The 12,484-nt window shown below is 45.0% G+C and overlaps 1 protein-coding gene across 1 annotated transcript in view; it reads left to right on the top strand.

Annotated features, from left to right (window-relative positions):
* Positions 1 to 3,265, top strand: part of LOC147659026 (uncharacterized) — a 33,352-nt gene extending 30,087 nt beyond the window's left edge. Inside the window, exon 2 of the mRNA XM_086952029.1 lies at positions 765 to 3,265. Within this exon, the coding sequence (XP_086808155.1) occupies positions 765 to 1,678 (914 nt within the window). The 3' untranslated portion in view covers positions 1,679 to 3,265. The remainder of the gene's footprint in view (positions 1 to 764) is intronic.
* The last annotated feature ends 9,219 nt before the right edge of the window (positions 3,266 to 12,484 follow it).

Genomic DNA, 12,484 nt, shown 5'->3' with positions numbered 1-12,484 from the left:
TTATAGAGTGCGCTACTCACCTGCAAGGTCCGTGGAGGAGAGGTTCCTCTTGGGTACGTGGAAACATATTCGGTTGTTGAGGTATGTGGGTCTGATGTTGTTGAGGGATTTGTAGGTGTGGGTGAGGAGTTTGAAGGTGATCCTCTTCTCGACGGGGAGCAAGTGGACTCTTCGTAGGTGTTGGGTCATATGTTTGTGGCGTGGATTCTCTAGAATGAGCCTGGCTGCGGCATTCTGGACCTTACCGATTCTTTTAAGTTATTGCACAACCTGTGATGTGCCACGGCTTGCTGCAAATGGAAAATGTTACTCACTTGCAAATACTGTCAGCTTGTCATGTTGCAGGCTCACATGCATCACCCACTTGCTGAATGGTTGGAAAGTATATAGGTTGCTCAGATAAAGCAGTTTATTTTTTTTATTTTACACATATAAGCAGTTGTACTCCGATGGAGAAAACAGCACAATGATTTTAATTGGAGTCTGCGCGCTGATGCATTATGCCTTTCTGGTATGGGATTACGAGTCGTTCTCCAGATGAAAACTCAATCTTTAAATTATTTTCTTTTAGTAGTCAGAACCCAACTCATGAGAGATCACCACATGTTAACTGTAGAACTACAAGCAGCAAATGATTGTTTACAGGTAGTAACATTTTCCTTCCTTCCTAGATATTACTGTCCACCTTTCTCATATTATAACCGTGCATTTCTTTCAAGAAATATTTTCCATGTATAATTCTCAGTGTTCATTTCATTCTGCAGCACAGCAGCCGACGACAGAAAGTATGAATGGGAAAGAGAAACGTAAAGCTTCTGGAGGAAGGAAGAATTTTGCTTATAAAATGAATGAAGGAAAACACCAAGGAATACAGAGGAGGGAGAATTTTAACAATAAAACACCACTTGCAAGGCAGAAAAGAATACGCACCGGCCTAAGAGCTTATGCCTGTGCTGAGTGTAAGAAGGCATTTACTGGAAAGACGCAGCTTTTACTGCACGAACAAACACACACAGATCGGTATCCCTACACTGAGCATGAAATGAGGTTTGCTGATAAGGCAACACATGAAAAAACTCACAGTGAAGAGCGGCCCTTTCACTGGAATATCTGTGAGAATAGATGTACTCAGAAGGGAAATCTTCTAAAGCATCAAAGAATACACACAGGAGAGAGACCTCATCACTGCACTCTGTGTTCCAAGAGTTTTTCTCGGAAGTGGACCCTTGTACGTCATCAAAGCGTACACACAGGAGAGAGGCCTTATCACTGCACTGTGTGTTCCAAGGGCTTTACTCTTAAGGCAAGCCTTGTACTACATCAAAGAACTCACACAGGAGAGAAGCCTTATCACTGCACAGTGTGTTCCAAGTGCTTTGCTCAGCAGACAAACCTTGTGCTGCATCAAAGAACTCACACAGGAGAGCGGCCTTATCACTGCACTGTGTGTTCCAAGAGGTTTTCTCGAAAGGCGACCCTTGTACAACATCAAAGCGTACACACAGGAGAGAGGCCTTATCAATGCACTGTGTGTTCCAAGGGCTTTACTCTTAAGGCAGCCCTTGTATGCCATCAAAGCATACACACAGGAGAGGGGCCTTATCACTGCACTGTGTGTTCCAAGAGGTTTTCTCTGAAGGCGACCCTTGTACGGCATCAAAGCGTACACACGGACTAGAGGCTTCATCACTGCACTGTGTGTCGCAAGGGCTTTAATCTTAAGGCAAGCCTTGTACGCCATCAAAGAACACACAGGCGACGGCCGTGACGCCGCATGGGATATGGAAACTGCTGTAAACAAAAGGTGGTGCTCAGCAACCTCAAGTAACACATACAAGATGGAAGCCTTCTCCAAGCACTGCCAAAAAACCTTCATTTAGAAAAAGAAATCTGATCTTTTACATCATCTAAGAATCTACAGCTGAAGTTAAACCTCCCATGACATCTAACAATCCTTCCGGGCTGAGATCCTCCCTTTCCTCTGAATGTCAGAAGAGCTTTGAGTTAAAGGACAAACTCTAACGTTCGCAACGTCTCCAAACAGAATGTAGGTTGTTCAACGTCACTAACGTCACTTCACCAAGCAACAAACTTCACAGAGGCTGATTCACTGCGAATTAAACCTGTCCGACTCTCATGAAATGTGTGCATTGTTGAGGACATGTTACCAAGTGTGGATCATGAACTATCCTGATAAACATAACGTCTGGGATTCAACAACAAATTATTGAAAGACCTGAACACATAGGAAAAAGAAACTAGGAGAAGAAATAGGAATCAAAAACCACTTGAGGACAAAAAATATAAACTCCTTTCATCACTAAAGCAGGAACATCTACTCCCTATCAGTATCTTCAGACCTGCTGTGTAAATATTCTGTACAACCTATCCAGGCTTAGAGATCAAAAGAGGATTCATGGCTGTCCAGATTCTAACAACTTACAAAGGCGGCACCAACCATGTCATTCTGCAGTTTCAACTGCCGAGACTGTTACACCATTCATATTGTTTTGAGATGGTTTAATCTGGTGAGAATTTTTTTTTTTTTGATAATCAATTTTATTATCATTTTGAAAAACAAACAAAAAGACAGCATACATCTTACACAGTAAAGCCAATTCCACCTCCAACAGACAGTAAAAAACTCCACTGTTAGTGCAGGAGTATTTATGCAAGCCACCCAAGCTGGAAAGTAGCACCCCGTTACACGGGAGAGCCAAAGCTGGCAATTTAAAACAGTAGGTTCAGCCATTTGCTCCAAACCTAATGGAACCTCGCGGGAGAACCATGTGTCTCAAAGAGGGGTTACTCCTGGGCCGCGCACCAATCCACTCTCAGAGTATGAGTTCAAAAAGGGGGGAGCCCTCAAAACTCATGGACCTGGGTCAATATGTAAGTACAGAAAGGGAGTGGTCCGAGTTCAATTAGAAGTAGTTTAGCAATTATTTTGTATTAGTGTATATACAAGAAACACCACATTTTATAGTTCACCTTAAATACGCTTGACGTAATAAGAGTAGGGTATGCAGTATTAAGAAATCAATTGTATTTATTCCACATACAAGTTTGTTTGTTGGTTTTTCTAACTGCATATATTTACTTCAAGGTCAACTGTATTCCATCAATGTAATTATAAAATCATTGCATTGTAGGTGCTCTCAGTGCAAAGAGAAAGGGAAGTGAAGGGTTTGTGAGGGACAGGGTAAAGGTGGTGTGACAATGTTGCATCACATTTAAATCATAACGCCTTTACAATTAAAGTAATAACAATGTTTCCAAAATACATCACACAATCTTTCTTTTTTCTATGGTGTGTAGAATTTAGGCGTAGTCTACGTTTCGACCCCGTAAGCGTGAAAGGGTTAATTATCCCTCATGTTGGGGTCTTCATCAGGACAGGAGAGAGAGCCTGGAAAACATAGCATTAACTGGTATTAGTGGTCTATGTGGTGGATGGGCTCTTGAATGTAGGTTGATTTTGGAGATTACCTACATAGAAAGTGGCGGACGGTGATTCTCGCGTCACGTCAAGGGCCTGGTAGCACTCCTGAACGTTTCTGAAATATATTATGATGACGGAGGTTTAGAGCAGGAATGTTCAACGACTCATCGTACCAACTGGCAGGTGAGTGAGACTTATTGGTTTAGACTTACTTCAAATTGGCATCTTATAAAGTGAAGGTCATTGTAAGTTCTTCATATGTGTTTCTTCATCGTGCGCCATACATCATTCTGAAATGGGGCATGAGACAGATGTTGGTCACAAACGGTAAATCTGACACGTTTAAATCATTTAAAACTAAATGTTTATATTCTGTGCCTGAATAATTAGTCAAGAGCTGGTGGAAATCTATTGCCACCGCTGTGTTATTAAAACACTTATTTGCATTTCTAGCAGTAACACAGCATTCCTCTCGGATTACTGCTATAGTGTCTGTTGTTGCCGTTACTGTGCTAAATATAATTAATTACGATCTGCGGGAACAGTAATTATCACCGCCAGGACGGCACAACTAATACAACCATGCTGGTTCTACAGGTCTTCATAATCTTTAAGGAGAAGAGTTAAGTGATGGACACTATGTTGGGGTTTCATACCTTTAATAAGAATTGTAGCGGACTGCTCGCGTTGCGTCCTCCGAGGTTGTGGAGATGCGATACTCGCGGTGCTGCCGCTAGATGCTGGATTCGGGAGGGCTCGTCACAGGCGGCCAATCAGAAGCTGCCATGTGTGTGTGCCGTGACGGGCCGGGGGACTGTCTGAAAAGAACTTCACTCGTAGTAAGGTTAAGGGGATGTAACCACATGGACTGATGTTCGTGTTGTTCCCTCATGTGGATTTTGTGTGTAGGATACTATAAACAAAGGCTCCGGAGGTGGGGCAGCACTTCATAGCACCCGATTGTGAGTGCTTGGTACGGAGTTAGGATAGTTGTTCTTAGTATGTACATGACAGAGAATTACCACACATTGACAATAATGTTACATTTATATTTGGAATGGTCTTGTTAACAACCCTATATATATATATACATGATCGGAAGTCTCGCGTTGCTCATAACATTATAGGTCTAACAATTCTATCAACATTGTCCACTGTGTGAACATAGTGCTCCATCTCATCAGGTCTAACGATTATATCCACCATGTCCAATCTGCATTTTATAAACATATTACAGCACATCAACTGACGGCAGTTATTTTCAGATATCACAGAAATGTATCACATTATAACAGTTTCCAACATGTTTATAGTCATGATAGTCTCGTCGCCAGCCTATGTTGTACTAATAATTTCAGTGCTTAGGAGCCTACGCCTGGCAGCGCCGGGGTGCCTGTTAAATATTGTGCGCCATTCATCTGGGATGAGGGATGGTACCTTACAGCTGAGATATACTACTGGAGTTTATTATCTTTCTGGGTGAAAGATAGTACCTTACAACTACCATATATTAATGTTGTGTAGTATCTGTATGGGTAGAGTATAGGCCTGTACCGTGATTACTCTGGATCAAGTCCTGCCATCTGTGCGAAGTTCGCATCAAGTTCATTTAGGCCTCTATTTATGGTGTTGAACTTTTGCATCCATTTGCATTCTCTGATGTTTGAGATGGAATTAAGATTGCCCCCTCGTGGTCCCAGAGTGATCTTTTCCAGTACCACCCACTTCATGGATTAGGGAGTATGGGTCTTTTCCGTGTAGTGTTCCACCATAGGTGCTCCTGTAGCCTGGCATCGAATTCTACTACAGTGTTGTAAAATTCTATTCTTGATCTTCTGTTTTGTTTGCCCTATGTACATAAAGTCACATGGGCAGATGATTGCATATATAACTCCACTTGAGTTACAATTCGAAAAAGATTTGAGGTCTATAGTTAAATTGTTGTTGGTAACTTGTTTGGTCTCCCAACATGTCGGACAAGCTTTACATGTAGTACAACGGAAGTGGCCTACCACTTCCGGTAGATTCCAGAGTCTCTGTACAGTTGGTGCCTGCGGTGTATCCAGCAGGGAGCGAACAACGTGGTCTCTTATGCTCCTTGCCTTCTTAAAGGCATGCATTGGTGGTTCTGGACTTTCAACAATATCAGCTACTAAGCCCCAGTGTTTGTTTATTATTCTCTTTATTTCATTGCTTTTGTTGCAGTATGTTGTGACACATATCATTCGTTCCTTTGGTAGCCGGCGTTCCTTTGGTGTCAGTAAGGTGGTTCTGTCTTGAAACCAGGCTCTTTTCCTAGATCTGTTCACCAATCTTCTGGGGTATCCCCTTTCAATCAAGCGAAGGATTAGGTCATCAGATTCTCTGAAGTAGTCCTCCTTACGAGAGCAATTTCTCCATATGCGGAGAAATTGCCCAAAGGGTAGATTGTCCCTTAATCCTCTAGTGTGATGGCATTTATATCTCAGCAACGTGTTCCTTTCTGCTGGTTTACGGTACAACGTGGTGTATAGTTTCCCTTCATTTTCTTTGATGGTGATATCAAGGAAATCAATTGAGTCTCTGCTCTTATGTATGGTGAATTTTATGTCATCTGACTGGTTGTTAAGCCATTCAAAAAAAACGTCCAGATCGGCCTCGTCGCCCGTCCAGATCATGAAGACGTCATCTATGTATCTATACCAGACGAGATATTTGAATGGTATGGGTTATGCTGTGACAGGATACATTGTTGTTCGTACTCAGACATGAACTAAATAGCCAAATCCGGGGCGAAGGCCGCGCCCATGGCTACTCCTTTGCTCTGAATATAGAATTTGTTTTGGAAAAAGAAAAAGTTCCTTGTCATGGCGATTTCCAACAGATCGATAATGAACTCTGTGGGGACACCAGCCGGTTGTTCCCTAGTTTGTAAAGCTCTTCTCATGGACGCCAAGGCAGGACTTTGCGGAATGCTGGTATAAAGAGAGACGATGTCCATCGTAACCAGGAGCTGACTCTCTTTATTAAAGGTTGTTTGGTCTACCAGGTTTATCACTTGCATTGTGTCCCTCACGCATGTAGGTGTAATAATCGCTAGTGGTTTGAGGAACCCATCCACATATTTACATAGAGGTTCTAGGAGGGACCCACATCCGGACAAAATCCGACGGCCTGGTGGCTTATCAGGGTTTTTATGTATCTTGGGTAGTACGTACATTGTTGGAATTCTGGGTTGGTCAACGTTCAAATACTCAAATTCCTTTTTTGAGAGGAAACCGATTTCAAGAGCTTTTTTGGTGATGGTTATGATCTCCTTTCTAATCTCCTATGTGGGGTCCAGTGGTATTGGCCTGTAACTTATTCCATCTGTTAATTGTGATAGAATCTCGGCCTTATAGTCTTCTACATCCAGCATCACAATGGAGCCCCCTTTGTCGGCCGGTTTGATCACGACCGCTTTATTGTCCCTTAGAGTATCCAGCGCTTTCCTTTCTCCGGATGTGATGTTATGCTTCACATATGATCTTTTTCCACATGTCTTGAGGACATCTCGCATCACCACACTCTTGTAGGTTAGGATCCTGTGAGATACAGATGCCATGCTTGGCATGAATGTCGAAGGAGGTCTGAAGTTGGTAAATGCTGTCATGGTTGTCGTCGGTCGGTTCCTGAAAAAGTTTTTTAATCGTAGCTTGCGAAAGAATCGAGTTAGTTCTGCTTGGATGTTGAATCGATTGACATGTGGCGTGGGTACAAATGATAATCCTTTGGAAAGCACATTTGCCTCATCTTCTGTGAGTATGTAGCTTGACAGGTTAATTATGGGACTTGTTCTAATTGCACTTGATCCAGCGTTCATGCGGGGCCCCCCTGTTCCCATCTGTAGGTATTCCTCCTGGTGCTCCTCTCGCCGTGGTCCTCTGGCTGAAAACGTACTTGCTTCGTATTCTGACCCTGTTGTCTTCCTCCGTCCCAAGTTTGTTGATTCTAGCCCCGGTTGGGGCAATTGCTCCAGGAACCTACTCTGCCTCTCCCTTGTGGTGGCCTCCATTGGGTTTCTCCTAAAAAAGGCGATTGCTGTCCACTCATGTGTCCCTGAGGGGGCTGGTACCATTGGTCTTGTGCTTGGTAGCTTGCTCCTGATTGTTCGTTTTCACTTTCCCCACTATATGAGGAGTCAGAGAAATTTGTAAATCTGCGTTGACCCCTGTATCCTCCTCTTCCTCTATAGAAGCGGCCCTGTGTGTCCTGTCTGTAGTAGTCTGCCTGGAGATATGGATACGTCTTCTTTTTATCGTAATATTGGATGTCTTTAGATAGTTTATCCAGTTTCTTCGTCTGCGTCTCTATATCGAAGTCTTTCAGGGTTTTCTTCAATCTTTATAGGGCCTCTTTTGCATCCGCAAATGCTGAGTGGCCGGATATTTCCGCTTTCAAGTCATCAATCTCTTTGGTCAGTTGTTCAACTTGTTCTTTCGCTGTCTCTACTCCCAGCACCATCCAGTGCCGGGAGCAGTTATTTGCCACAAAGCTAAAGCCTTCTTTAAACTTCGGACTATCCACAAAGATAGCAGGCTCGTTTCGGACTTGAAGGCCGGTAGGGATGATGTTGGCTCTCAAGTAGCCAGTCAGTAAATGCCCATGAAGTTTGGTTCTTACTAATTTCTTCTCAAGACATTCTAATTTATTAATTTTCTCATTCAGAGAGTAGTCTATGTTTGCGCTGTTGGATGAGAGGAAAGCATTCCCTGTATCTCCCCCAATTAAGCCCTTGATATAATCTTCCGTGTAGGAGAGGGTCTCTAATTCCATATTTTTATGGCCCTCCCTGTGTGTAACAACACTCGATCAGTGAGTCAGAATATTTTTGTATGGAAAACCCTCGCAAGAAAGCTCTTGCTCTTAGAGTGTGAGTTCAAAAAGGGGGGAGCCCTCAAAACTCATGGACCTGGGTCAATATGTAAGTACAGAAAGGGAGTGGTCCGAGTTCAATTAGAAGTAGTTTAGCAATTATTTTGTATTAGTGTATATACAAGAAACACCACATTTTATAGTTCACCTTAAATACGCTTGACGTAATAAGAGTAGGGTATGCAGTATTAAGAAATCAATTGTATTTATTCCACATACAAGTTTGCTTGTTGGTTTTTCTAACTGCATATATTTACTTCAAGGTCAACTGTATTCCATCAATGTTATTATAAAATCATTGCATTGTAGGTGCTCTCAGTGCAAAGAGAAAGGGAAGTGAAGGGTTTGTGAGGGACAGAGTAAAGGTGGTGTGACAATGTTGCATCACATTTAAATCATAATGCCTTTACAATTAAAGTAATAACAATGTTCCCAAAATACATCACACAATCTTTCTTTTTTTCTATGGTGTGTAGAATTTAGGCGTAGTCTACGTTTCGACCTACATTCAAGAGCCCATCCACCACATAGACCACTAATACCAGTTAATGCTATGTTTTCCAGGCTCTTTCTCCTGTCCCCAACATGAGGGATAATTAACCCTTTCACGCTTACGGGGTCGAAACGAAGACTACGCCTAAATTCTACACATCATAGAAAAAAAGAAAGATTGAATCTTACCTATGTGTGATGTATTTTGGGAACATTGTTATTACTTTAATTGTAAAGGTGTTATGATTTAAATGTGACGCTGTTTTTTGTTTAAGCTGCTGAAGCGGCTACCTGCCTGGACCTGGTGCGATTGGATTCCTTCCTCTTCCCACACCTCGCGGCACCCGCTGCGCGGGTCCCGCTTCGCTTAGTGGGAGGTCCTTCTGCACGGCTGACTGAAAGAATTGCTGGAGGCAATCCGAGGGAGTGCTGCATGAGCAAGCAGGGCTGCGAGTGACCAGCGGGCCCTGGACTACGAATCCCAGGAGTACCCACCAGCCCTCATCATCGGCACCTGGGCCACTCTCCCTGTCTGCTCCGCCCCTGAAATCTTCAAAAACTCTTCGCCCCTGGACATCACTTGGGACGCTGTTTTTTGTTTAAGCTGCTGAAGCGGCTACCTGCCTGGACCTGGTGCGATTGGATTCCTTCCTCTTCCCACACCGCGCGGCACCCGCTGCGCGGGTCCCGCTTCGCTTAGTGGGAGGTCCTTCTGCATGGCTGACTGAAAGAATTGCTGGAGGCAATCCGAGGGAGTGCTGCAAGAGCAAGCAGGGCTGCGAGTGACCAGCGGGCCCTAGACTACGAATCCCCGGAGCACCCGCCAGCCCTCATCATCGGCACCTGGGCCACTCTCCCTTCCTGCTCCGCCCCTGAAATCTTCAAAAACTCTTCGCCCCTGGACATCACTTGGGACGTGGTTTTTTGTTTAAGCTGCTGAAGCGGCTACCTGCCTGGACTGGTGCGATTGGATTCCTTCCTCTTCCCACACCTCGCGGCACCCGCTGCGCGGGTCCCGCTTCGCTTAGTGGGAGGTCCTTCTGCACGGCTGACTGAAAGAATTGCTGGAGGCAATCCGAGGGAGTGCTGCAAGAGCAAGCAGGGCTGCGAGTGACCAGCGGGCCCTGGACTACGAATCCCCGGAGCACCCGCCAGCCCTCATCATCGGCACCTGGGCCACTCTCCCTGCCTGCTCCGCCCCTGAAATCTTCAAAAACTCTTCGCCCCTGGACATCACTTGGGACGCTGTTTTTTGTTCAAGCTGCTAAGCTGCTGAAGCGGCTACCTTCCTGGACCTGGTGCGATTGGATTCCTTCCTCTTCCCACACCTCGCGGCACCTGCTGCGCGGGTCCCGCTTCACTTAGTGGGAGGTCCTTCTGCACGGCTGACTGAAAGAATTGCTGGAGGCAATCCGAGGGAGTGCTGCAAGAGCAAGCAGGGCTGCGAGTGACCAGCGGGCCCTGGACTACGAATCCCAGGAGCACCCGCCAGCCCTCATCATCGCCACCTGGGCCACTCTTCCTGCCTGCTCCGCCCCCTAACTTCACTCAATCCCTATATCTGCAAGACCGCACTCTCGCTGCGTGAGAGCGCACCCGGGAGAAGCCCGGGACAAGGGCGGGGCCGTCTGTGGCCGTCCGTGGTCAGCCACGGTTGGGTTGGCCCACCCCCCTTGGTCCTTGGTCACGGTTCTCTTCTTCCTTCGTCCCATATGTTACTAGGTATAGTGGGTTGGTGATCTATTTACTCTTTTTAGTCTTTCAGTGTTGTTATTTTTACCTTGCTATACCTGTTGTATTTACTAATTGTTGTACAGCCTGATCCACTTAAAACATGCCCCTACGCTCGGGAAAAGACCGCTCTGTTACCCTGCAGACATCCAAAGGGCCGGTCTCTGGTCCTTTGGATGCTTTTATTACCAAGGCTACGGGAATTCTGGAGAAAGAGATAGCCTTTGTAGAGAAAAGGCTATCAATAGACCTCATTAGTGGGAAACGTTCGTCTTTGGGGCCTATTGCTTCTGTAACCAGTCCACTACCCCCACCTTTACCTTCCACAAGTTCTAATGTTAATCCTGTTTTAGTGGATGTTCACCGCGAAGCTGAAGGTCCCTCTTTGCTGCATTGTAGTATCGACTCTGATAATGTCGACACATTAGGGAGTGGGGTGGAAGGTAGTGTGCTGTCAAATAGCCCTTCCCTATTATTTCGTCCTCTGAAGAGGATCCCCGAATAGTAATCTCCCTGGCAAAAGGAAGCGAAATAAGAGACGACAGAGAGGGGGTGTGTCAAAAATACCAAAAACGGCTTGTCAATCCCTGCCAACTAACAACCATGATATAATTAATAGCTCCCAACACCCCCCGCCTTCCAGTGATCATGTTACTTTTCCCATTGCTCCATCACGGGTCTTGAATCCTTGCCCAAGAAGTATGTTGAGTAGTAGTGATAATGACTTACTTGTAAAAATTGAAGTTTTATTTAAGACACTCCTGTTGCCGGTGTTAGAAAGAACTAGGTTGATGAACTTGAAATTAGACGGTCTTAAAAATATTGTAACCACCAACTCCTGTTTACTTAAAAAATTGGTGAATGACCAAGCAGCACCACGGGCCCCTGTCGTTACTGGTAATACTAAGCCCCAGGGAAAAAAACTTAGCTCCACTCAGGCTCCTTCATCTGTCAGGCAGTCCCATAGTAATCCTATTGGGGAGAATCTTAATGGCAGTAATGTATTATCAAATATTGCTCCCAAACCATCTTCGACCACTGTGGTTCATTCGCCAGTACATAAGAAGGCTAGCTCTAAATCCAATGGTCTGCCACAGCCAAGTTCCTCTAAACTAGCATCCAACACACTGACCCAGACCTCCAAGAAGGGAGTGCCTAATTCTTCCTCCCAGCCTACAGGGAATTCTGGTGTTGCTGCCGGGCGTGTAAATGTATGAAAAGGGGACCACCACCAGCGGACCTACCAATAGATGCTACGCCTTATACTATTGTTCTTACAGGTGTTGCACCCCTAAGGGAGGGTCATTCGGAATCTCATGGCGACCTTATGAACAAGGTCGCCTTCTGGTTAAATAAAAATCGTCCTCTCCCACCTTCCTCTTCAACCAAGATCCTGACTGTTCGCAGAGTTGATTGGGTGGGTTATTGCACGAAGGATCTAGAAGGCAACTGTATTCTTATAAATTTTCGGGACCCCTGGGTGGTAGAATATATTCGCAGGGAGGTTGGGGGATGTGCAATCCTTGGGCTTGAACTACTTTTACCCCAAAAGACCTGGTGTACCTCGTCTCAACTGTTTTCCAATGCACAGACCTGCAGGGAGGAACATGGTAGAGAGGATACCCCACTCCCCCTTCTATCCCTGTCTGTCAAACCGGTTTGAATCCCTGTCTGGTCTAGAGGGCATTTTACATAGTGAAGCTAAAAGTATCAACTTGGTGGCCCACAACCCAGAACAGTGTATTAATGAGGGCGTTTCAGGGAGAGAAAGTGATACTGCTAGTCCAATTGCACTTAATCAGACATCTAGCATCCCACTGAGAATGGTTGTAACCACAGAGGAGGAACTGTGTGTATTGGAGTCCATCCCACCTTCTAGTCAGGTTGGGTCGCTTAAGGTTGTTTCCTGGAATATAGCGGGACTAA

This window comes from Lissotriton vulgaris, unplaced genomic scaffold, assembly GCF_964263255.1.
Source record: "Lissotriton vulgaris unplaced genomic scaffold, aLisVul1.2 SCAFFOLD_2042, whole genome shotgun sequence".
NCBI lineage: Eukaryota > Metazoa > Chordata > Amphibia > Caudata > Salamandridae > Lissotriton > Lissotriton vulgaris.
The sequence above is the reverse complement of the archived record's forward strand: the minus strand, read 5'-3'. Positions and strand labels throughout refer to the sequence as shown.